Genomic DNA, 23667 nt, shown 5'->3' with positions numbered 1-23667 from the left:
TCTCCCCAATTCCCGATGGCAGCCATTAAAAAAAATCACACACACACATACATACATCTTTTTCATGTTAAAAAATGAACAAAGTAATGTGCTAAAGATAAAACACAAAATTTTAATGATGATAACACTGATGACTCTTAGCACAAGTTACTTTTCTCAATCAATGCTGTGAGAAAAAAAATAAAATCTTGTGGTTTCAACTTCCCGATACCAACCCACCCTTCTTCTATCCTAAGTACTGAGACCTGGGCACCCAGTGCATAAATAAAGTGACCACTGACCTCAGATTATGGAAAAAGATTAACCTTGTTTGTTTGTTTGTTTGTTTGTTTGTTTGTTTGTTTTTAAGAACTAATGCACTTTAACTTTTGTTATGTAAGGTTTTCGCCAAACGCAAAAATTCATGTATACAAAAATGCTACACAATGTCCGGAGATCCGGACAGCTACAGTATATTGTACATGCCTTGTGGGGAGGAACTATAGCTCAGTGGTAACACTTCGCATATAGAAGGTGCCAGGTTCAATCCCTGTCACCTCTAGTTAAAAGAGTCAGGTAGTAGGAAAGACATCTGCATGAGACCCTGGACAGCCAGGGCCAGTCAGGGTAGATAATATTGGACCAATGTTCTGACCCAGCATGCATTCATCTCTGCCAAAGAAGACACAGTTGGCACTGCCTTCATTGGAATCTCCAGTTCAGAATGCAATGTGTGCTTGGATTCATGAGGCAAATCCAGGGGGGAGGTTCAAAAAGTATCTACATGGTGCTTAGAGAATAACTTGAACCTAAATATTAGCAAGGACGTGGGTGGCGCTGTGGGTTAAACCACAGAGTCTAGGACTTGCCGATCAGAAGGTCGGCAGTTCGAATCCCTGTGACGGCGTGAGCTCCCGTTGCTCGGTCCCTGCTCCTGCCAACCTAGGAGTTCGAAAGCATGTCAAAGTGCAAGTAGATAAATAGGTACCGCTCCGGCGGGAAGGTAAACGGCGTTTCCGTGCGCTGCTCTGGTTTGCCAGAAGCGGCTTAGTCATGCTGGCCATATGACCTGGAAGCTGTATGCCGGCTCCCTTGGCCAATAAAGCGAGATGAGCTCCGCAACTCCACAGTCGGTCACGACTGGACCTAATGGTCAGGGGTCCCTTTACCTTTATCTTTAAATATTAGCAAGACAAAGGATATGGTGTTGGACTTTTGGAGGAAGAGAGGGGAACTAGCCCCGTTGTATATCGGGGGGTGTGGGGTGTGGAGAGAGTCTCTTCCTTTAAATTCCTGGGAGTTTACCTTAGTGAAGACCTCACTTGGAAAAACAATATAACTCAGGTGGTTAGAAAGGCCTAACAAAGACTCCATTTTCCCAGGGTCTTGCAAAATAACAATGTTAAACAACAGTTGATGACCTCCTTCTACCGGTCCACAATAGAAAGTGTCCTCTCATACTGTATCACAGTGTGGTACATTGGCTTGACAGCCACAGACAGAAAGTATTTACAGAGGGTGGTGAACACAGCACATGATATCATGGGCTGTCCCTTGAGTCCGCTGGATGACATCGCAAGGGATCGTTGCCTTTGGAGAGCAAGAAAAAATATCAGGGACAACTCACACCCCGGCCAGTACCTTTTTAATCTTCTACCCTTGGGCAGGAGATATGGAAGTATAATCAGTCGTACCAACAGGCTAAAAAACAGTTTCTATCTGTGGGCTTTTAGGCTGCTGAATGGGAAATAATATAGTGCAACTGACCTTTGGGGTTGGTGTGTTGTAAGACAAGCACACAGAATGCAGTGAGACTGAGTGTTTGTGGAGGGGGAGGCTCGGTTAATTTCATTGTACACTGGTTGTACATTGACAATAAAGGTATTATTATTATTATTATTATTATTATTATTATTGCCAGGCCATTGTTAGTCTGAGGTAGAATAAGGATGGGTTCAAAGGCAAAGCCACATACAGAGACCAGGGAGAAGAGTCGGTGGAAGAAGATTGGAAGAAATTTAAAGTTTATTTGCAGAAACATTGTAAAATTAAGGAATGTTAGAAGGATGCTGGAATGAAATTATGTGGTTTTAGTGGAAATGTTATAAAGGATTAAGTAAAAATAGATTGTTAATTGGTGAAAGGAGAGAATGTAAAGTTACATCATATTAAGATAAATTATAGAACAAAAATTGGGAAAGATGGAAAGGATTTGCTGAAATAGCTAACTGAACTAGAATACAAAAAAGGGAGGTGTGAGGAGGTCAAGGAAACAAGCAAATGAAAGATAAGCTATGGGAAGGTTCGATTTGTTTTTTAATTGTTTCTATTTTTCTGTTTTTTTATTGTGATGTGTTGTCTTGTTTTTGTTTAATTTGGTGTTTTTTCTTCTTTTCTTTTTGTAACCTTTAAAACTTCAATAAATATTATTATAAAAAAACAAACAAAGGCAAAGCCACATACAGACTTCTTGTCCCCATCACAAACCCACAGGGTAGTGGTGGTGTTAAGGAAACAGCCACCTTGTGTGTGGGCCCTGTACACCCCCCCCCCAAAAAAAGTGCCCCAAACCTTCAATTATTTTCTTGGACTTTTGCATTCAGATAATAGGTGTCCTTTTTGTATTTTCAGCTGGAATTCCTTGGTGTAAGTCAGCTGTCATTTATCCATGATCTTGGACCGAAGGGCATGTAAGTTTCGTTGTTTCCTTGCTTCTAAAACATATATCCTGCCCTTTGCCCATAAACCAAGTGGAGGCCTCTTTCTCAAGACTGTGCCTGCAAAAGTTTTGGGGAGCATGTGCTGCCCCCCTCCAGACAGCAAGCATGCAGTAACGCTGGGGAAGCATTGCAGAACAGCTAATCAATCAAAATGATTGACAGCCCAGTACTACTGTTGTATCAGGGACATGTTGCGTAATACGCATGCAAAACTGCAAACAAACCCCAGTCTGGAGGGGCCCTTCGACTAGGAAGCTGTTCACCTGAACAAACAGGAATACATTAAAGGCAAGCCCTTTATGGAAATTGTTAGGAAATGGAATCTCCTATTGGAGATCATTTCTGGTATGTAAAATGGGATTGCATCAAAGTCTTCTTGTATGACTGTAATCTGGCTCAAAAGTCTTCAGTAGTGGTGAGACAGGTTTTGCGTATAGACTTCTCTTCGCAACAGGTTGCAAACTATTGCTTCTTCCAAGTGCTTGCTAAAGCAATGTTTCCTCTCTCTGCTCTTTGCTTTCAGAGAGGGCATGATTATGAAAAGGTCTGGAGGACATAGAATACCTGGTTTGAATTGCTGTGGGCAAGGACAGCTGTGCTACCGGTGGTCAAAGAGGTACTTTTATAAAAATTGACTTTTCAGGTTTGTACAGCAGGGTGGGAAAGTACCGTATTTTTCGCTCTATAAGACGCACCAGACCACAAGACGCACCTAGTTTTTGGAGGAGGAAAACAAGAAAAAAAAAATTCTGAATCTCAGAAGCCAGAACAGCAAGAGGGATCCAGCTTTATGTCAAAACTTTGGGCTCTAGTTGTGTATAATGCTGAACCTAACTACGGTTTAACATGAATGAGAAAGCATGCTTGGGCACATTTAGAAAATTGTAGCTACTTCACTCCTGCCCTGGTCTCACTGCCGCCATGACACCAGGAGCTAAACCATGGCTTGGCTTAGCAATACATCCAAACCTAGACTTGTGGTTTGTCTCCCCTAAACAAACCATGAACGGAGGGACAAACCATGAGCCCGGATTGAGATGCAAGCCATGTAATGCGAAGCCCAACAATGTCTTCATCATTCCCAGTAGCATGGCAGCAGGAGTGAAGTGGCCTCGATTTTCCAAACGTGCACCGTCATGTTTTCTCATTTACGCTAAGCCATACTTTTGCTTAGGATTTACATGCAAAGCAAGCTGATGACAGCAAAAAGAATTGCTTAAGAAAAAAATTACCTGCAGGTACTACAACTAATCTATGATCTCACACCTAGTTTAGCAACCAGAAGGATCTTACACACCTCCAGTTTTCTAAACTAAACCCCAAATGTAACCTGTAACGTAAACATCAGGGAGTTGATCCAATGCCTTGGTTATTTTGGTTGCCCTTTTCTGAACCTTTCCCCATTCTTTCTGAGCTGCAGCAACCAGAATTGGGCCACACTTTCCCAAGTAAACAATCCTTTTTGCTATGCCCTGGTTAAAATTGAGTACATCTTCTAGCAATCCGATAAATTGCTTTAGGATAGAATTCAGCTTCCAAATACAGTCTTTTGTGCCTGTCCATTAGGACGGTTGAAAGCTGGGGCTGTCTTTTAAAGAGCAAGAACGAGGAGTTTGATTTGAGAGAAGGTGCATTAGTAGTTACTGGAGTGAATCAATTAAAGGCCTGTGTGAGTCAGGTCTTGGCTGCACAACGAGATCACCTGTTGAATTAAGATCAATTTGAATACTGTTGCTAATGCTCCCGAGATTCAATTTTTGCAGGTTTTTGGGACCTGCTCAGAAAACACTCCTATCTAAACAAACTATTTTATAGGCAGGCTTATGTCTTACACATCCAGTTGAATTGTCATACTTTTAACTTTCAGCAGTTTGTGTTTCTAATGTGTGTGTGTGGGGGGGGATATTTAGTACTGAACAGAACAATCCTGTGCCTGCTTATTTGAAAGTTATTTTTGGTAATTAATTCTTCCAAAGAGTGCTGCCTTAGTAGCCTTTGAGTGCTTTTTAGACAAATGTATGTAGTTGGATTCAGACTTAGTCTTGTTCGTTTCAGTGAGTCCACACTATATCTGATTAAATCTGGATCCAACCCAATAGTAGCAGTACCCTCGATTTGGCTGGCTTTAAGATATTTTCCCATTCTAGATTCAGTCTGATGCTATCAGCCTGTCTTCCCCTTTCCCCCTGTCCCTGTGGTACAGTGGTACCTGAGGTTAAGTACTTAATTCGTTCTGGAGGTCCGTACTTAACCTGAAACTGTTCTTAACCTGAAGCACCACTTTAGCTAATGGGGCCTCCTGCTGCCACCACACTGCTGGAGCCCGATTTCTGTTCTCATCCTGAAGCAAAGTTCTTAACCTGAAGCACTATTTCTGGATTTGCAGAGTCTGTAACCTGAAGCGTATGTAACCTGAGGTACCACTGTATATTAATTGTGCCCCTTGCAATTTTCACCCTCTCAGGTTGCAATCTAAGCAAACTCTCTAAGCAGTGAATCCCACCGAACCCTGCTTAGCATTGTAGTGTCAAAAGACTCAACCTTAAGTCCACCTCTTCCTTGTTCAACAACAAAATTCTCTTAAGCCTGTTTTCCCTCTTCCTCCTTAAAAAAAAAAAAAATAATTCGTTATGCGCCAGAGGCAGATGTGAGACAACCTTGAGCGCCAACTCAGCAAAAGTGCATTGTGTTCCCTGCCTCATTGTCCCTTCTGAGAAGTACTGGACTGTCCTGAGGCATCTCACAAAAACTCGATTCAGTCTGCAATGAGAACACGATGCAGAGCTCTGGTCCTGGCCAGGCTGGGGTCAATGTTACACTCAAGTCATTGTCTCCGCCAGCTAGCTTTGCCACCAGAGAAATGACCTCAATTCCTCATGTTATGGGGCGTCCAATGTCTGGCTCAACTCCCATCAAGGGGAAGGCAGAGGCGAATCCCTGGCAGATATGCCAAACAGCAGATTCCCCCAAGGCCTAGTCTATCTAACACACTTACTGTGAGTGTTAAGTTGGGGGCGAACATATCAGACGACACAGCGATTCTTCCAAAGCAGCTCTTTATTTGTAAGCTGGAACAGAACTGAACTAAGGAGCTCAGTCAGCCTGCTTATATAGAGCTCCACTAGAATGCAACAGTAACCATTTTCTGTAACTAGCCAATCACTGAACATCACTTTCAATCCTTCATTTGCATACAAACTATCCAATCACTGAACGCCACTTTCGATCCTTCATTTGCATAACTATCTACAGTATCCCCCTGCTGGCCCAGGGTGAGAACTTCAGTACATAACAGTGAGCAGCTTGGCTCTGCTGTGAGGTGGGGTGAAGCCCCTCGCTTAACTGAGGGGAAGCCCCAGCTTCCTCATCCTGTTTGGCAACACAATAATAATATAATAATAATACATTTTATTTATACCCCGCCCTCCCCAGCCAAGACCGGGCTCAGGGTGGCTAACAACCAATAATAAAAACAAGTTGATTGAAATGCAGCTTAAAAAACAAGATTAAAATACAACATTAAAACATTGAAATGCAGCCTCATCACAGGAGGAGAAAGGAAAAAAGAAAGAAAGAGGGGGAGGGAGTCAAATTGATTCTAAGCCAAAGGCCAGGTGGAACAACTCTGTCTTATAGGCCCCGTGGAAAGAAATCAGATCCTGCAGGGCCTTGGTCTCATGAGGCAGAGCGTTCCACCAGGCCGGTGCCAGTGTTGAAAAGTCCCTGGGACCACTAGGGTGTTGCTATTTATGGACCTTGAGGCTCTCCGTGGGGCATACCGGGAGAGGCGGTCCCATAGGCACGAGGGTCCTAGGCCGTGAAGGGCTTTAAAGGTCCAAACCAGCACCTTAAATCTGACCCTGTACTCCACCGGGAGCCAGTGCAGCTGGAAAAGCACTGGGTGAATATGCTCCCATGGCAGAGACCCCGTGAAGCAATGCAAGAGAGGGGAATGAGAGGGGTTGGCAGGTGTGCTTTGCATTCAGGTCCTGCTCCCAGGCTTTCCATTGTTGGCCACTTCCTGGCATCTCCAGTTAGGGCTAGGAAGAAAGGCCTGTCTGAAACCCAGGAGAGCTGCTTCCAGCCAGTTGTAGGCGATAGTGAGGCAAATGGACCAGTTATCTGACTCAGTCCAAGGCAACTTCCTTAGTTCCTATGTCTCAGGTTCTCCACACAGGGCTGTGAAAGACCCCTGCTGGAAACAATGGACTACTGCTGCCAGTCAGTGTAGACAGTACAGTGGTACCTCAGGTTACATACGCTTCAGGTTACAGACTCCGCTAACCCAGAAATAGTGCTTCAGGTTAAGAACTTTGCTTCAGGATGAGAACAGAAATCGTGCTCCGGCAGCACGGCAGCCGCAGGAGGCCCCATTAGCTAAAGTGGTGCTTCAGGTTAAGAACAAAAAAATTCCTTCCAGTAGTATCTGAAGAAGTGTGCATGCACACGAAAGCTCATACCAAGAACTAACTTAGTTGGTCTTTAAGGTGCTACTGGAAGGAATTTTTTTGTTTTGACTATGGCAGACCAACACGGCTATCTATCTGTAACAGGTTAAGAACAGTTAAGAACAGTTTCAGGTTAAGCACGGACCTCCGGAACGAATTAAGTACTTAACCTGAGGTACCACTGTACTGAGCTATTTGGATCAGTGACCTGACGAAAGCACCTTCCTATGTTCCTAAGCGCAATTTCCTTCCCCTTGGGGTAAATGCATGCATTCCAAGAACGAAGCTTTGCAAAATGTGCATTTCAGTACACCAATTACGTGTGCCCATGCCCAGATGGTTAAAAATAGCTTTGAAGAGATTTTAGATATAAATCAGTTCCTCCTCCCACAGTTCTTAGGAAGTGTATGTTGAAGAAAGTGATTGCCATCTCTCCCCCCACCCCACCCAGATTGGTGTCTGTTATGCTGCAGAGCCTGTTGCTTGGCAATTAAACCTTTTTCAAAGCATTGCAGTACCCTTCCCATTAACTTTACTGGAATTAAGGAAGCATGCCTTTATAAATAAACCATTCGGAATTCTGATTCACATGTGTCACAGCCCTGCAGGGCTGGGCCTCGGGTGCTCACACAATGAGATAAATCGAGAGCTGGAAGTCACAAGCCAAAGGGACAGGAGTGAGGGCTGGTATTGTCAAGGCACAAATCCCAGTCTAACCTGGAAGCCTCATTTATTTCTGGGTCGGGCAAGGTCTGCATGGGTCACTAGCCCAGGCTCCATATTGTGGCTTACCATGTTGGGCAGCATCACCCTGGCCAGGTCCACACACAGAGACAAAATCAAGGTGGTAGAATCCTGAGGTGACAGAGTCAGGGGCGAACGAAGGCGTTGTGACACCCGGGGCGGAGCGTTGCTACATAGGGCGCATGCGCAGCATCACTACATACAACGCATGCGCCCTATGTAGCGCCGCCGCACATGCGCTGAACATAGCGGTTTGCCGGCGGCGGTGCTCCAGCGCCGTACGGACGGTGCTGGGATCCTTCCTTCGCCGCTACAGCCGCGAACGGAGAATCCTCTACATGTGGCTGTAGCGGCGATGGAGGGATCCACTGCCGTCTGTACGGTGCTTGAGCAGCAAACCGCTATGTACAGTGCATGTGCGTCGTCGTAATATACAGCACATGCGTGCAACGCCGCACATGCGCTGTACATAGCGGTTTGCCACCTGCACTGGGATCCTCTGCTCGCGGCTGCAGCCACGAATGGAGGATTCTTCACATGCGGTGGCATGATGGCTGCTCGCACCGCCGCAAGCCCCCGCAGGGTGCCTTCTTGTCACCCCCCCCGACACAAAAGAATGGCTGGGCTGCCCAGGTAAAGCAACCAGTAGCCATTGTCAGGTATCCTGTGGTGTATTTCTGCTGTAGACTACCTCCTTCTGTGATATATGTATGATTTTTTGGGGGGTGGTCCTGAGGTACAGGGTGGGCAGTTTCAAGAGTCTATGTAAGGGCTGGCACACCATTGTTCTGGGTTCCTCCTCCTTTCTGAGTGTGGTTAGTGAGGACCATGTTGCAACAGTTTAATAAAGATCAGGCTTACTAGCTGCTTTGCTTCTCAATATTCTCTGGCTGGCCTCTGTTATTTTCTCCTACTGATAGGGAACCCACTTAAGGACTCTTATACGGCCTCTTGGATACCCCATAAAGGAAAAGGAGCAGTTTTCCCCTATAACACTAGAGATGGCGAAGATTGTACCCATGACTTTCTGTGTGCGGAGCAGATGTTCTGCCACTGAGCCACAGCGGCTTGCGATTTCTGCAAACACATGTATTAAAAAACAATTAACCATATAAAAAAGCCTGATTAATTAGGGACAGTTTTGTAATTGATCACAAAGGGTTTTCGTTGATTCAGCTACCGATTCATGGGCTAAATGTTGAAGCCCTGATGAATAGATGTAATTTTGTGTGTGTTTGTTTTGTTTTGTATCTCTTTCCTAGGTGGCTAGTAGTCAAGGACTCTTTTCTCTTGTACATGAAGCCAGACAGTGGAGCCATTTCCTTTGTCTTACTGGTAGATAAAGAGTTCAGCATAAAGATTGGCAAGAAAGAGACAGAAACGAAACACGGGCTACGAATAGACAATCTCTCCAGGTGAGACCTTTTCACGCCACGTCTTGTGGTTAGGAATGTGGGAGAGATTCGATTCAGTTCACACTGAAAGGCAAACTTTGCATCTCCTTTGCGCCATTGAAACAATACAGCAAATTGAAACACAGCCATTCTTCAAGGTTCACACTTCTGAAGATTGGGGTGCAGTTACACACCCACGTAATGTGTGCAAAAAAAGAGAAAGGGTATATGCTAAGATAAAAGTGTAAGCACACACAAATATATATATATTAAAGTAATGTATGCAAATGAATTATATTGGGAGAAATTGCTTTGCAAGAATGTTTATATTAGGCAAAATTGCATGGGTATTTGTGAGGCAAAATTCACACTAAAATGCTCTGAGTAGGGAGGGAAATGCAGACTGACATAGAAACATGGAGAACTGAACTTAATACTGGGAAAACGAAAAATAGAGAAGCCATATTTGGGATATTTACCCAACTCCCTATTCGTGACACTCTTCATTATTCACCTGACTGAACAAGACTTGTCAAATATTGCTCTCTGTGCCTTGGGCCTCCTTGGTAACTTTAAGAGCTGCTATATATAGCGCAGTCAAATTCAGCATTGTGCCGTTTGTGGAGAAGGATCTTAGCGGCTGTTAACTAAACGAAGGTGGGCAGGGTAGTGTGAAGACCTTGCTAGGGTACCTTCGGCCACCATATTCGGGACCAAGGAGACAAATTCCCTCACTTCCTGTCTCAGCACAGTCTACAAGGGAAAGGCTGTAGCTCAGTTGTAGAATGTATGCTTTGCATTCAAAAAGCCCTGGGTTCAGTCCCCACAGTCTCCAGACAGTGGTTTGGAAAACAGCTGGTGCTGCAGAGGGCAGCAGATTTGGAGGGAAATGTCCAAAACGGCCCCACTGTGTTTGTTCATCCATCTTCCTGCATGGATTAAGTCACCGCCTTTGGATCACCATCTCTATATAGTGCCAGCTTCTGAAACAAAGCTACGTACCTTGTTAAGCGATCATCAGTAAAATGAAAATAACCTGCTTGCCCAGTCAACATAAGAAGATCAGAACATGGCTGGGTCAGACCAAAGGCTCATATATTCCAGCAGTCTATTCACACAGTGGCCAGTCAGATACCTATGGGAAATCTGCAAGCAGGACCTGAGTTCAGGAGCACTCTCTCTCCTTGTGACTTTCAGTAACTAGTATTCAGAGAGATAGGTAAAGGGACCCCTGACCATTAGGTCCAGTCGCGGATGACTCTGGGGTTGCAGCGCTCATCTCACTTTATTGGCTGAGGGAGCCGGCGTACAGCTTCCGGGTCATGTGGCCAGCATGACTAAGCAGCTTCTGGCGGAACCAAAGTAGTGCACGAAACACCGTTTACCTTCCCGCCGGAGTGGTACCTATTTATCTACTTGTACTTTGACGTGCTTTCAAACTGCTAGGTTGGCAGGAGCAGGAACTGAGCAATGGGAGCTCACCCCGTGGCGGGGATTCGAACCGCCAACCTTCTGATTGGCAAGCCAATACTGCCTCCCAAATCAAGATTTTATTGTTTGGTCTTCCTTTTCTTTTCTTTTAATGTGAACCGCCCTGAGACCTTTGGGTATAGGGCAGTATAGAAATAAAATAAATAATAATAATAAATAATTTCCCCCCTCTCATTGCATGGCTTTATTTCCCCCTTCCAGGTCACTGATTTTGAAATGCAACAGCTACAGACATGCTCTCTGGTGGTGCCAAGGGATAGAAGAATTCATTCAGAAAAACGGCACTAACTTCCTCAAACATCACAGATTTGGCTCTTACGCAGCTGTCCAGGGGAACACCTTGGCAAAGTGGTAAGAGGTGGCTCACTGCTCTCATAGCTTTCCCCGGCGTGAGGTGCGGTGAGGTCCAAATCCTGTTGACTATCTGCCCGTTGATGACACAGGAACCATACCATCAAAAGGAGGGGGGGAGGCAATCTTGTTCTCTCAGCTAGTTTCTGTGGACTCCAGTGTGCAAACCCCCAAATGTGATGTAATTATACTGCGAAGAATCTTTGCCTTTCAGCTTTTTGTGGGAAATTGGCCTTCCTAATGAAACTGTCTGCTACACCTTGATTAAGATTTAGTAAATTGCCAAGCAGAATTCCCCCTCAAGCTACTGAATGTCCAGTGGGAGTAAACATCCAGGAATTATGCAGCTAGACTTTCAACTGGGGAAATGGAACTGCAGGGAAAGGTTTCTTTTTTTAAAAAAACAACAACACTCTGGTCCCAATCTATTGTGGCTGCTTTTATTTTATTTTAATACATTACATTACATTACATTAAGTGGGTGGTTATATGTATGCATGTCCCACATTCAGGACTTTTCTTTGTGACAGTCCTCAACACTACAGAACACAAGTATTTCTTCTTTCTTTTACTGTTTTTTTGCTGTCCATTGCACCATTTTGTGTTAGCACTTTTATCAATGCATGGGAAACCCAGCCAGATGGGCAGGCTATAAATAAATCATCATCATAATCTTTTTTTCCTTTTCTTTTCCAAAAAAAGGAGCACTCCTACATCACATCTACTTTGGCCTCTAGTGACCCAAAATATTATTTTGAGGCACACAAGGGCAATTTTCTTGGTTTCTGGATAGACTTTTTGTTTGTTGTCAAAACTCATTTGTTTTGTAACGCGTTCATTAAAATCACAATGAGTTCATTCTTTTTTATTTTGGGTTCATACTGTAGATTTGAAAAAAATTAATTACTTAACCTTCAGCCTGTGTGTGTGGCAGACAACAGACACCGCACACAGTGTCCGGGTGCTATTTTGGGGTGGGGGTGGCAGCTGCCAGGAGCAGCGAATGAGGTCGCTTCTCTTCCCACTCCCAGCGAATGACTCTTCTTTTCATATCTGTTTGTGTCCCTCTGTCTTTGTCCCAAACTACATGAAAGGTTAACCGTAGGAGGCCTGCTGGGCATACCTCTGCTATTCCCCTTCCTCCTCTCTTTCCCTCTCAGTTGGACAGAAATCAAAATACTGCCGTTGCTTTTAGGTACGTGAATGCAAAAGGCTATTTTGAAGATGTCGCCAATGCCATGGAAGCTGCCAAAGAAGAGATTTTCATCACAGATTGGTGGTTAGTATTTAATTTGCACGGTTTAATTCTCTATCTCCATCTGTCTTGCGTGAACACACACATTTGCTTCCTAAAGTGTTCCCTTTGCCAAAACCAGAGGTTTTGGATTGGAACTCCTATCCACCCCCAGTCAGCAGGTCCCAAGGCCAAAGTGTTCAATGCCCACACGGCCCTCACGCCACCAGCGACGGAACCAGGTTTGTGGGGTTCAGAAAAATCCAGCTAGATTTCATGTTACATCACAAACCATGCTGACTAGGGGCTGATGGGAGTTGTAGTTCAAAACATCTGGAGGGCACCGGGTTGACTGCCTTCCATTAAAATGGTCTAAGGCTGCTCTGTTAAGGGCCCTTTCAGCATGGAGGCTGAACAGCAGGACCAGATGGTTTGGAAACAGAAACAACCATCGCAGAGACAGGGTGTTTTATGTTGCTTTGCTGTAAAGGTCTTTTCAGGACACTTGGCCAGGAAACCAAAGTGGAACCAGCCAAAAATGAAAATGAGAGAGAGAGAGAAGTAACTTTTCAACCAGTGCTTAGTTTTCCATGTTTGCATTTTCACCTTCTTGTGAAGAATCGAGGTTTATAAGCTACCTTCTCTTAACACTTAGCAACCAAATTGAAAGATGTGAGGCACAAAGACTGGTGCTCAAATTACAGGGGAGCGGATACTTGCCCGTTTATCTTTTCTACCAGTTCTCTAAGCTACTGTTTCCAGAATCTTCCAGCTCCCCACTTTTCCCTTATCATTCAAGCACTGGTGCAGACTGGATTTTCCATTTGGCGGGAATGGAAATGTCATTATCCACCCAGAGTAAGGACTAAGATAGGCATGACAGTGGCAGCCATTATTATTATTATTCACACACATTTGTTCCGTTCCCATATAAAGGGCAATATTTACATCTAAATATCCAACATTGAAGTGAGGCAAGTGGAACTAGGACTGAGTGAAAACGTCACCCACCCACACCCAAAAAAATTTGATGACTCATTTACAGTTGGCAAAATTTGAGAGGGAGGGAGGGTGTTTCTGTAGTGCTTGCCTGGTAACATTTGTGGCAGTGATAGGGCAGAAGGTAAGGAGACCTAACAGTAGGTTGACCAGCAGAATCACCCCTTGACTGGTCATTAGTAAGGCCACATTTGCACCATACATTTAAGGCACTCTGATGTCACGGCTTCCCCTCAAGAATTCTGGGAGCTGTAGTTTGTTAAAGGTGCTGAGAGTTGTTAGAAGAGACCACTTTCCTTTGCAGATCTCCAGTTTCCATAGTTCCCCGAGAAGAGAGGTGGATTATTAAACCACTCTGTGAGGGAAATAGGTAGGGTTGCCGTATTTCAAAAAGTAAAAACCAGGACATACCAAGAGTTGTTGAGCTTTTATTATTGCCTAAGATCCAGGACAAAGCACCGCCTTTTGGGAATTCTGAGGTTGGTGGGGCAAGAGGGCACTGATTTCCATTCTCATCCATGTTTCCCATATTTAGCTCTGTTTCCATTCTTCATTCATTTGACTTCTGACAAAAAACTGTTATTCCTCTTGCTGTCAGCTGTTTGGCAGAACTTTACATAGTTAATTATGTAATTAATTACACAGTTAATTATGTAATTATTCTGTTACTCCATACCATTCATTTCGATGGGAAGGAAACATCATCAGTTACGTATTATTCGGAGACTGAAAATTGTAACAGCAAACGGCGATCATATCTATCGAACTGATTTGCATTCCGGATGTGGGATGGAAAAGTGAACATTGCCAATTTAAGCTTCTGTTTCCATTGGAATTCTCCAATGCTCCATTCAGCCTAATGAACCAGCCTCTAGTGATTTTCAGCTGGGCACTTTTCAATTTTGAACATGTATTTAAAAAACAAAACAAAAAAACACCAATACCATCAATACCATCAATTTAGCCCCCGCTGCAAACCACCACCACCACCCTTGCATAATATAGCCTTGATATGAGAGGCAATTTTGTGTGTGGAAAATGCTAGGACCTAAAAATTGGCTACCTAAAATCTACCCCAAAATCTGCTTTCATCATCTGAAACCGCCCTATTTCGTCCCGACCCCTGATTTCATGCCCCAAATTTGTGACCGAAAAGCTCCAACACTTCAGGAACTTATCTCATCTTTATGGCTCACTTTCAGCAATGGATTCAGGCTGGGAAAAAAGATTCATTGGGAAGGTGGAGCATGGGGCAGTAGATTCAATTCACCTAGCACCACCTGTGTGTACCTTTTGATTTTGGAGGGGCAAAAGCACACCTCCCATTCCTTTACAAATGATAAATATGGCAGCCCTCAACATATTGAATTTGCCCTAAGTGCTGCCACCCTAAGCTCACGTACAGGGGAGTACATCTTGCGGCACCCACTGGAAAGTAAACACCATTACGTTTTGCACTGCATGAATAGATTTGGGTCTAATTTACATAACAGCTGCAGTAATTTCAGAATAATTAATGTTGGCTAAGATAGCATGGTGTCCTGCATGTGCTCTGGATTTAACAGGAGCTTCTGCTGCTGCTCCTCCTCAGAACTTGAGTGACAAATTCTTCCGTGAGCTCACTCCACAAACAATAGATTTGTTGACTCAAATCACAGATGTCGGCCGTCACATATACTGCAGCATTGTTGAAAACAATGGATAAAAAGAACATTCAGAAAATAAATCATTCCAAGGGGCTTTTTATTTATTAATGCATCAGGGCGGATACGCTGTTTTTACAGATGTAGGTAGGAGTGGCCTTCGATGCTTGCGATTGTGTTTTCAGAACTTACCCGATTCTTCTGGAGGTAACATGCTGAACTGTTTTTAATTCTGATTTTTTAATTGTTATAACCTGCCCTGGGACCTGCTTTTGAAGGCAGGTAATATAGAACTACTAGTACTACTGCTAATAAAAACAATTTCCAATAGATATGCTTATATTTGAAAATATAGTTGAAGTTGGTGCAACCAACTTTTCTTTCTTTCTTTTAGGCTGAGCCCAGAGATATTCATGAAACGGCCAGTGGTGGAGGGCAACCGCTGGAGATTAGACTGTATTTTGAGGCGGAAAGCTGTAAGTTTGCTGTGCTCTCCAAGTCTTTACACAGCTCTGAAAGCTAAGCCCAGAGGCACTGAGTTCCGCCTGACTGGGGGTGGGAGCTCGTCGTGTGTGTGTGACATCACATGTGTGACACACGCTTGTGACATCACATATGTCGGGAGGAGACCGCTAGGCCTGGCAAGGCCCAACACCACTATTAAGCCTCCCCCCACATACTTTAGGGGGCTGAAGTGTCCTCATCCCCATAGAGTTAGCGCCTGTGGCTAGGCCAGTATTATCCCCATATTGCAGACAGGAAACTGAGGCTGAAAGAGAGTGGTTCACTTGTAAACACTTGGTGAAATTGAAGTGTCATAGTAATAATTCTAAGGTCTCAAATATAGAATGAATGTTGACAATTGCACAAGGCAAACACACATACATAAGTATGTAAGCCATAAAATAGTAAAGGTAAAGGTAAAGGTACCCCTGCCCGTACGGGCCAGTCTTGACAGACTCTGGGGTTGTGTGCCCATCTCACTCAAGAGGCCAGGGGCCAGCGCTGTCCGGAGACACTTCCGGGTCACGTGGCCAGCGTGACATCGCTGCTCTGGCGAGCCAGAGCCGCACACGGAAACGCCGTTTACCTTCCCGCTAGTAAGCGGTCCCTATTTATCTACTTGCACCCGGGGGTGCTTTCGAACTGCTAGGTTGGCAGGCGCTGGGACCGAGCAGCGGGAGTGCACCCCGCCGCGGGGATTCGAACCGCTGACCTTTCGATCAGCAAGTCCTAGGTGCTGAGGCTTTAACCCACAGCGCCACCTGCGTCCCCTAAAAAAATAGTAGAGGAGAGCATTACAAAAGCCATCTTGGCTCTCCTAAAGGCTCAAAATATTTCCTCTGCTTCCTTAATCCCCCTTGGCTGAGAATGTGTAGGCAGAAAGCAATCAGGGGAAGTTCCTGAAGGGATTCCTCTCTTATATCTATGAAATTCCTGTGCGTTGATTGTCATTGTTTGCCCAGATGCTCTGCATTGAGGGATGTCTGACCGCCATCCTGATGGTCTTACCAAACCCTGTTCCCCCTCCGAAACACGCATAGCTTGAGGACGGGGGAAGGGGTAACAAGGGGTAGAGATTAGGAGCCTTCCTTGGAAGCAAACAAAGGGGGCGCGGGTGGCACTGTGGGTAAAACCTCAGCACCTAGGACTTGCCGATCGCATGGTCGGCGGTTCGAATCCCTGCGGCGGGGTGAGCTCCCATCGTTCGGTCCCAGCTCCTGCCCACCTAGCAGTTCGAAAGCACCCTTAAGTGCAAGTAGATAAATAGGTACCACTTTACAGCGGGAAGATAAACGGCGTTTCCGTGTGCTGCTCTGGTGCTGGTTTGCCAGAGCAGCTTCGTCACGCTGGCCACGTGACCCGGAAGTGTCTGCGGACAGTGCTGGCTCCCGGCCTCTAGAGTGAGATGAGCGCACAACCCTAGAGTCTGTCAAGACTGGCCCATACGGGCAGGGGTACCTTTACCTTTACCTTGGAAGCAAACCAGGGTTCCAGATGTTGGTTTCTGCTTCCTTCACTGAGCAGCGAAGTGCTTGTCACAAGACAATGTTTACATTCCGCAGTCAAGTGCTGTTGGGTTTTCTCACGGGAAAGGAGACTGGATGTGACGTACACTGGTTTCCTGTTTTTCACTGTTCTTTGCAGTTCAGTGTGATTCTCTCCGTGCTTTAGAGGAGAGAGGATGCCTTTCTCTGCTCCGGCAGAGGGAAAATGTTTTTCTGTAAATTACCAGCTTTGAAGTGTAAATAAACTAATATAGAGCATGTTGGCACGTACTTTTCATCATTCCGCTGTGCACTGGACACTGCTTATCTCCAACATTTGGTTCCGGGCCCAGAAAAACGCAGTGTTTTGAGAATGGACTCCAGAAGTCGGGCTCCTGGCAAAGGAACAAAGGAGCAAAGAATTGGAGTGCCGGCAAAGGATCGGAATGCAGAGGGCCGGATCGGACGATATCTCTGCGCGTCAAGATGATTTGATGAGGTATGTGCTACAGCTCCGGGCAGCCTGCCAGCTTCTAATTAATGGCTTTATGGCTGGACTTTGAACTTTTATAGCCGGTTTTGCCGTGGCACAGGCAAAAGGCTAGAAGGATAAATTTTTCCTATGCTGGGGGAAATCGAAAGTAAAGCAGCTGCAGCAGTGTCGCAGCATGAATTTAAGACAGCAGAGAGAACTTTCACTTTTGAACTTGCCTTTGGAATGCGGTTTGAAGCAGCTGCAGATAAGCAAAGCAGTTAAGCAGAAAGGCACAGGTTCACAGGCAGAGGCTGTTTTGGATTGAAGCAGCTGTACACAGACGCAGCTTGTATGAAGCAGCCTGATTTAAAGCAGCAGAGATGACGCAGAAGGCTAATGCCAAAGTCATGATGGCTAGCTGCAGAAGGCTGGTTGATGCAAGTGGGGAATTTGATGCCAATCAGCCAAATGCTCAACTCACAGTAGCCAGTGATACTGCCATGATTCTGAATGGAGCAGACCGCCAGGGTGATAGCTGCATGGGCAAGGGGGAGTCTTCACAGACGTCATCCCATAGTGCAGTGGAACCACCAGATGGCGCCAAAGCTTTGAAGGCAGTGAAATGCTACACGTGTGGACGTCTAGGCCATATGAAGAGGGAATGCAGATATCCCAGGGCCAAGACAGAGCAGCGCAGCGAAAGCTCATCGCGTGGAAAAGGCCGAGGCAAAGGCAAAGGTCCGGTGTCCAGGACAACGCAGCACAAGGCAATGGTCTCACGCTTCACTCCAAAGGTTGCAGAGGTCCAGAAGACGTCTAGATCTTTCTTCGTTGTTGATTCAGCGGCGACCCACCACATGTGCAACGATAAGCGACTGTTCGTGTCTTTTACACCGCAGGAAGGTGCGATTCACCAGGCGGATGACCACACAATTCCCAGTAAAGGCTACGGAACTGTTGTTCTTCACAGTTTGGACTTATCGATACAGGATGTGCTTTATGTGCCAGATGCCAAGCATAATCTGCTCAGCGTTGGACAGCTGAATGAGCGGAAAATTGACGTTTCCTTTAAGAACAAAAGGTGCATCATCACAAAGAAAAATGATTATGTATTGCATGCTGAATATGTTGATCGTTTGTATGTTTTGTATTTTGATGATGTTGTGCAGGATGACACTTGTTGCATTGCAGGTTCTAACAAAAGTTTGCATGCAGAATGTATTCACGATTTTCATCGAAAATTTGGTCATTTGCATTTTGAGGCAGTATCTAAAATGCCTGCCTTGGTTGAAGGTATGACTATTAAACCCTGCAGGTACCACATGAAGTGCAAGGCATGCGCAGCAAACAAAGTGAAAATGGCTGCGAAAGGTAAGGTGTCTAGTAGGCAAGCTACAGAACCATACCAGGTTGTTCATGCTGATTTGGTTGGACCACTAGCGCCCTCTTTGGGTGGAAACAGGTACTTCATGGTTCTCATTGATGCATTTTCCAGGTATATTTATGTGTACAATCTCAAGCAGAAATCAGAGGCTTTTCCAAGGTTCAAGGAATTCTGTGCTTGGTTGGGAAATGTGCATGGTAAGAAGGTAAAGACTCTTTTCAGTGATCGCGGGGGAGAATTCACTTCTCAGCAGTTTGAAGCTTTTCTGACTGAGAAAGGAATTCAACACGATTTGTCTAGTCCTCGCTCGCCATGGCAGAATGGACTTGCGGAACGAGCAAATCAGACATTGCTTCAAGGGTTAAAAACCTTGCTGCATGATGCCAATCTTCCAGAGAGTTATTGGGCCGAAGCTCTCTCATGTTTCACTTACAGTTATAATCGCAGGTTATCTTCAGCGATTGGTTGTACCCCCTATGAGAAGATGTTTGGCAAGAAGCCATACATCAAACACATGAAAATTTTTGGTTCTGACATGTGGGTTCACTCACCACAAAGCTCCAAGTTAGACAAGCGTGGATTGCATGGTATCTTTCTAGGTTATCAGAAAGGGTCTTACAGAATAATGATGACTGACTCTAAGGAAATTAAGCTCACAAGAAGTGTTGAGTACAATGCCAAGTGGGGGGAGAATGTGGGAATTTTCCAATGTTATCCTGATGACAGTGATGAAACTGAGGATAGTCAAAAGCAACCGCAACAACCCACACCCACTGATGAAGGTTCTGATTCTGAGTCTGAAACTGAATCGGGTGATTCAGAGGATTTCAAGAGTGCGAAAGCCTCTATGCGACCCTCTGAAAGCTCTGATCAAGAGTTGGAGGAACCATTGTTCACAATAGGTCACTTTTCTCCTAAGAAGGAAGAGGAGAGTGTTGAAGACTTAAGACTAATTCGCAGGTCACAGAGAGCAACAAAAGGCAGACCTCCAAAGAGATTTGCTGATGAGTTTGCCAAGATAGCAGTAACAGCTGTTAAAAGCTCCAAGAAGGTATTTGAACCTTCAAGTTTCCAAGAAATCCAGGTTTTGGATTCAAAGGAAGCTGAGCCATGGTTAAATGCCATGAAGGCTGAGCTTGATTCCTTGGAAAGGAACAAAACATGGGACCTTGTTCCAGTAGTTCCAGGAATGAAACTGCTTGGAAGCAAATGGGTCTTCAAAGCGAAGACAGATCAAAATGGCAAGATAGTCAGACACAAAGCCAGATTGGTAGCCAGAGGTTTTGCACAGGTACCAGGTGAAGACTATCACGAGACCTACTCACCCACCGTGAGGTATGAGAGCATTAGGCTTATGCTCAAGCTAGCTGCAGAGGAGAATCTACACATTAGTCACCATGATGTGAATACAGCTTTTCTGTACGGATCTCTAGATGAATCACTTTATATGCTTCCACCTGATGGCGTACAGGTAAAACAGGGATTTGTTTGTGCTCTGAAGAAGTCCCTTTATGGTCTCAAACAAAGTGCACGGTGTTGGCACACAAAACTCACTGAAGTATTGTTTTCTCTAGGTTTTAAGCAAGGGAAAGCTGATCCATGTGTATTTGTCAAAGAGGAGGGGCAAAAGAAACTGTATTGTTTGTTTTATGTTGATGATCTTTTATTCTTTTGGAAGGATGTCACAATGTACAATAATGCCCTAGCTCAACTGAAAGAGCACTTTGACATAAAAGATCTTGGTGAGGTAAACAACTACCTATCTCTGGAAATAGAGAGAGATCAAGATGGTAACATTCTAGTACACCAGTCACGTAAAATTGCTGATGTGTTAAGCAAACTAAACCTGATGGATGCTAACCCTGTAGACACACCGATGACAACAGGTTATCAGGTAGATGACACTGGAGAAGCATTTTCTGATACTACACTGTACAGAAATGTGCTAGGCAAGCTAAACTTCATTGCCAAATGTTCAAGACCTGACATTGCTGTTAGCTGTAATTTGCTAAGCAGACAAGTCAACAATCCTACTGTTAAGGATTGGAAAGCTCTGAAACGCATAGCGCGGTATTTGAAAGGCACTATGCATTACAGACTGAGATTTAACAATCAAAAGTCTGGTGGTCTTGAGATATTTGCAGATGCAAGTTTTGGAAGTGACACTACAGACAGGAAAAGTACGTCTGGAGTTTGCTATAAGTACAATCAGGGTCTATTTGATTGGTCATGCAAGAAGCAAACAACAGTTAGCTTAAGTACTTGTGAAGCTGAACTGAATGCACTGTCTTATTCACTTAAAGATTGTGAATGGTTGTTACAATTGTGCAAAGACATGAAAATTCCTGTCAAATGTCCAATCCAGGTTTACCAGGACAACAAAGCATGTTTGGCTTTGCTGAATTCTGAAGGTTGTAAGCAAAGCACGAAGCACTTGCAATTAAAGTTGCAACATGCTAGGGAACGTATTCAAAAGGGACTCGTAACGGTGTCCTATATGCCAGGTAATGAAATTCCTGCTGATGTATTGTCCAAGATTGTATCAAGGGATCAACACTGTACCTATGTGCAGAAGTTGGGTTTGTACTGATATTGTACGAACACGCTGCCCAGTGATGTTCACAGAAAGGGGGAGGATGTTGGTTTCTGCTTCCTTCACTGAGCAGCGAAGCGCTTGTCACAAGACAATGTTTACATTCCGCAGTCAAGTGCTGTTGGGTTTTCTCACGGGAAAGGAGACTGGATGTGACGTACACTGGTTTCCTGTTTTTCACTGTTCTTTGCAGTTCAGTGTGATTCTCTCCGTGCTTTAGAGGAGAGAGGATGCCTTTCTCTGCTCCGGCAGAGGGAAAATGTTTTTCTGTAAATTACCAGCTTTGAAGTGTAAATAAACTAATATAGAGCATGTTGGCACGTACTTTTCATCATTCCGCTGTGCACTGGACACTGCTTATCTCCAACACCAGAGCCTTTGTAGAGTTTATAGGTGTTCAATCTGAACTCTTAGGAAGCACGGCTGATTTTTCTTGTAATCTGAAGCAGACTTGCCCGTCATTAATCCTGTGTTCCTGCCTGGCCTTGGCTGCACTCTTCTCTGCGTACTCACTTTGGCCAACTGCGAATGATATAAACGTTGATAACGGTAGATAGCATAAATTGGCTTTTCGAGAAGTTGCTATCGCAATGCAGCCTGATTTATAATACGTGCCTGCTTTCAGAATGGATTCTCATTACACGGATAATGGTTGGCATCAATCTCCTCCAAGGGAGATAGAGATCTAACTAGGAGAGAATTTCGCTTGGCTGTCTCCATACTCCATACTCTATTCTTATGTGGGCCGGAGCGTGATATTGAGCTTGAGGTGAAAGATTATTTTAATGGGATCTTTCTGTCATCATCATAAAAGGCCTCGGTCAGGAGAACCTTAAGTGCCTTCTCAAGCTTTTACGGGTCAGAAAGGATTACTCCCTTCGTGGCAAATGGGCTCCTTCCTGAATATTGCCTTGCGCTCTGGGACTGAGATAGAAATCAAACAATCCTTAACATTCAGACTCACGAAAGAGTAGCGAGTAGATGCAGAGATAACACAAGATTCTTTATCACACTAGAGGGGGGGGGAGAGTTTTCTTGGATATGGCAGGCGGGGGCGAATTTGTTCTGATTTCAGAACTTGGGATTTCTAGGCCAGTCCTATGATTAGTATTTTTAATTGAGGAACCGTTGAGGAGCCTTTGACTCTCCAGATGTTGTTAAACCTCAATTCCCATCACCTATGATCATTAGCCATGCTTTTGGGGAGTTGTAGTTTATCAACACCTAGAGAACCAAAGGTTCCTCGCTCTTGCTTTGGGGGCTAACGACATTTTAAACACTGAGCAGTATTGTTAGAGTGAGTTTTTGGCTATTAAAGTATTCTTTATTTAGCTATACAATTATTTATAGCCAGTCTAAATTGGCTATAAAACACAATGCAAGAAAAACTTACAATAGCAGCACCATTAACAAACATTTAAAAGCATAGACCAGCTAAAATAAATGTCCTTTGCAATATAGAACCGCAGTATAGACTGTCTTTCCAGAGTGGTGCGTGCTCTAGTTATCTCCCGCTTGAACTACTGTAGTGCACTCTACGTGAGGCTACCTTTGAAGGTGACTCGGAAACTGCAATTAATCCAGAATGCGGCAGCTAGACTGGTGACAGGGAGTGGCCCCCAAGACCATATAACACCGGTCCTGAAATATCTTCATTGGCTCCCAGTACATTTCCGAGCACAATTCAAAGTGTTGGTGCTGACCTTTAAAGCCCTAAACAGCCTCGGTCCTGTATATCTGAAGGAGTATCTCCACCTCCATCATCCAGCCTGGAGACTGCGGTCCAGCGCCGAGGGCCTTCTGGCGGTTCCCTCACTGCGAGAAGTGAGGTTATAGGGAACCAGGCAGAGGGCCTTCTCAGTAGTGGCGCCTGCCCTGTGGAACACCCTCCCAGCAGATGTCAAGGCAATAAACAACTATTTTACTTTTAAAAGACAAGTGAAGGTGGCCCTGTTTAGGGAAGATTTTAATGTCTGATGCTGTATTGTTTTTACTATTCAGTTGGAAGCTGCCCAGAGTGGCTGGGGAAACCCAGCCAGATGGGTGGGGTATAAATAATAAATTAGTAGTAGTAGTAGTAGTAGTAGTAGTAGTAGTAGTATCATCATCATCATCTTGTAGAAAGAGACACAGTTGGCATGCAGCTCTAAGCCAAACCATGGCTTAGCTCAAACAAGCAAATGTGCAGGTTTCTGGTGCAAAGATTGTGGCCATGGTGTTCCTC

At 44.7% G+C, this 23667-nt stretch overlaps 1 protein-coding gene across 2 annotated transcripts in view; it reads left to right on the top strand.

Moving 5' to 3' along the window:
• The window catches only part of PLD1 (phospholipase D1), a 115597-nt gene that overhangs the window by 51765 nt on the left and 40165 nt on the right, over positions 1 to 23667 (top strand). For both annotated transcript variants that reach the window (XM_083739272.1, XM_083739271.1), the window contains exons 7-12: positions 2611 to 2669; positions 3223 to 3315; positions 9154 to 9306; positions 10978 to 11127; positions 12323 to 12406; positions 15398 to 15479. In XM_083739272.1, coding sequence (XP_083595398.1) covers positions 2611 to 2669; positions 3223 to 3315; positions 9154 to 9306; positions 10978 to 11127; positions 12323 to 12406; positions 15398 to 15479 — 621 coding nt within the window. The remainder of the gene's footprint in view (positions 1 to 2610; positions 2670 to 3222; positions 3316 to 9153; positions 9307 to 10977; positions 11128 to 12322; positions 12407 to 15397; positions 15480 to 23667) is intronic.

Source organism: Podarcis gaigeae, assembly GCF_964106915.1.
Source record: "Podarcis gaigeae genome assembly, chromosome: 5".
Classification (NCBI taxonomy): domain Eukaryota; kingdom Metazoa; phylum Chordata; class Lepidosauria; order Squamata; family Lacertidae; genus Podarcis; species Podarcis gaigeae.
Note: the sequence above shows the minus strand (reverse complement) of the source record. Positions and strands in the feature narration are given on the sequence as shown.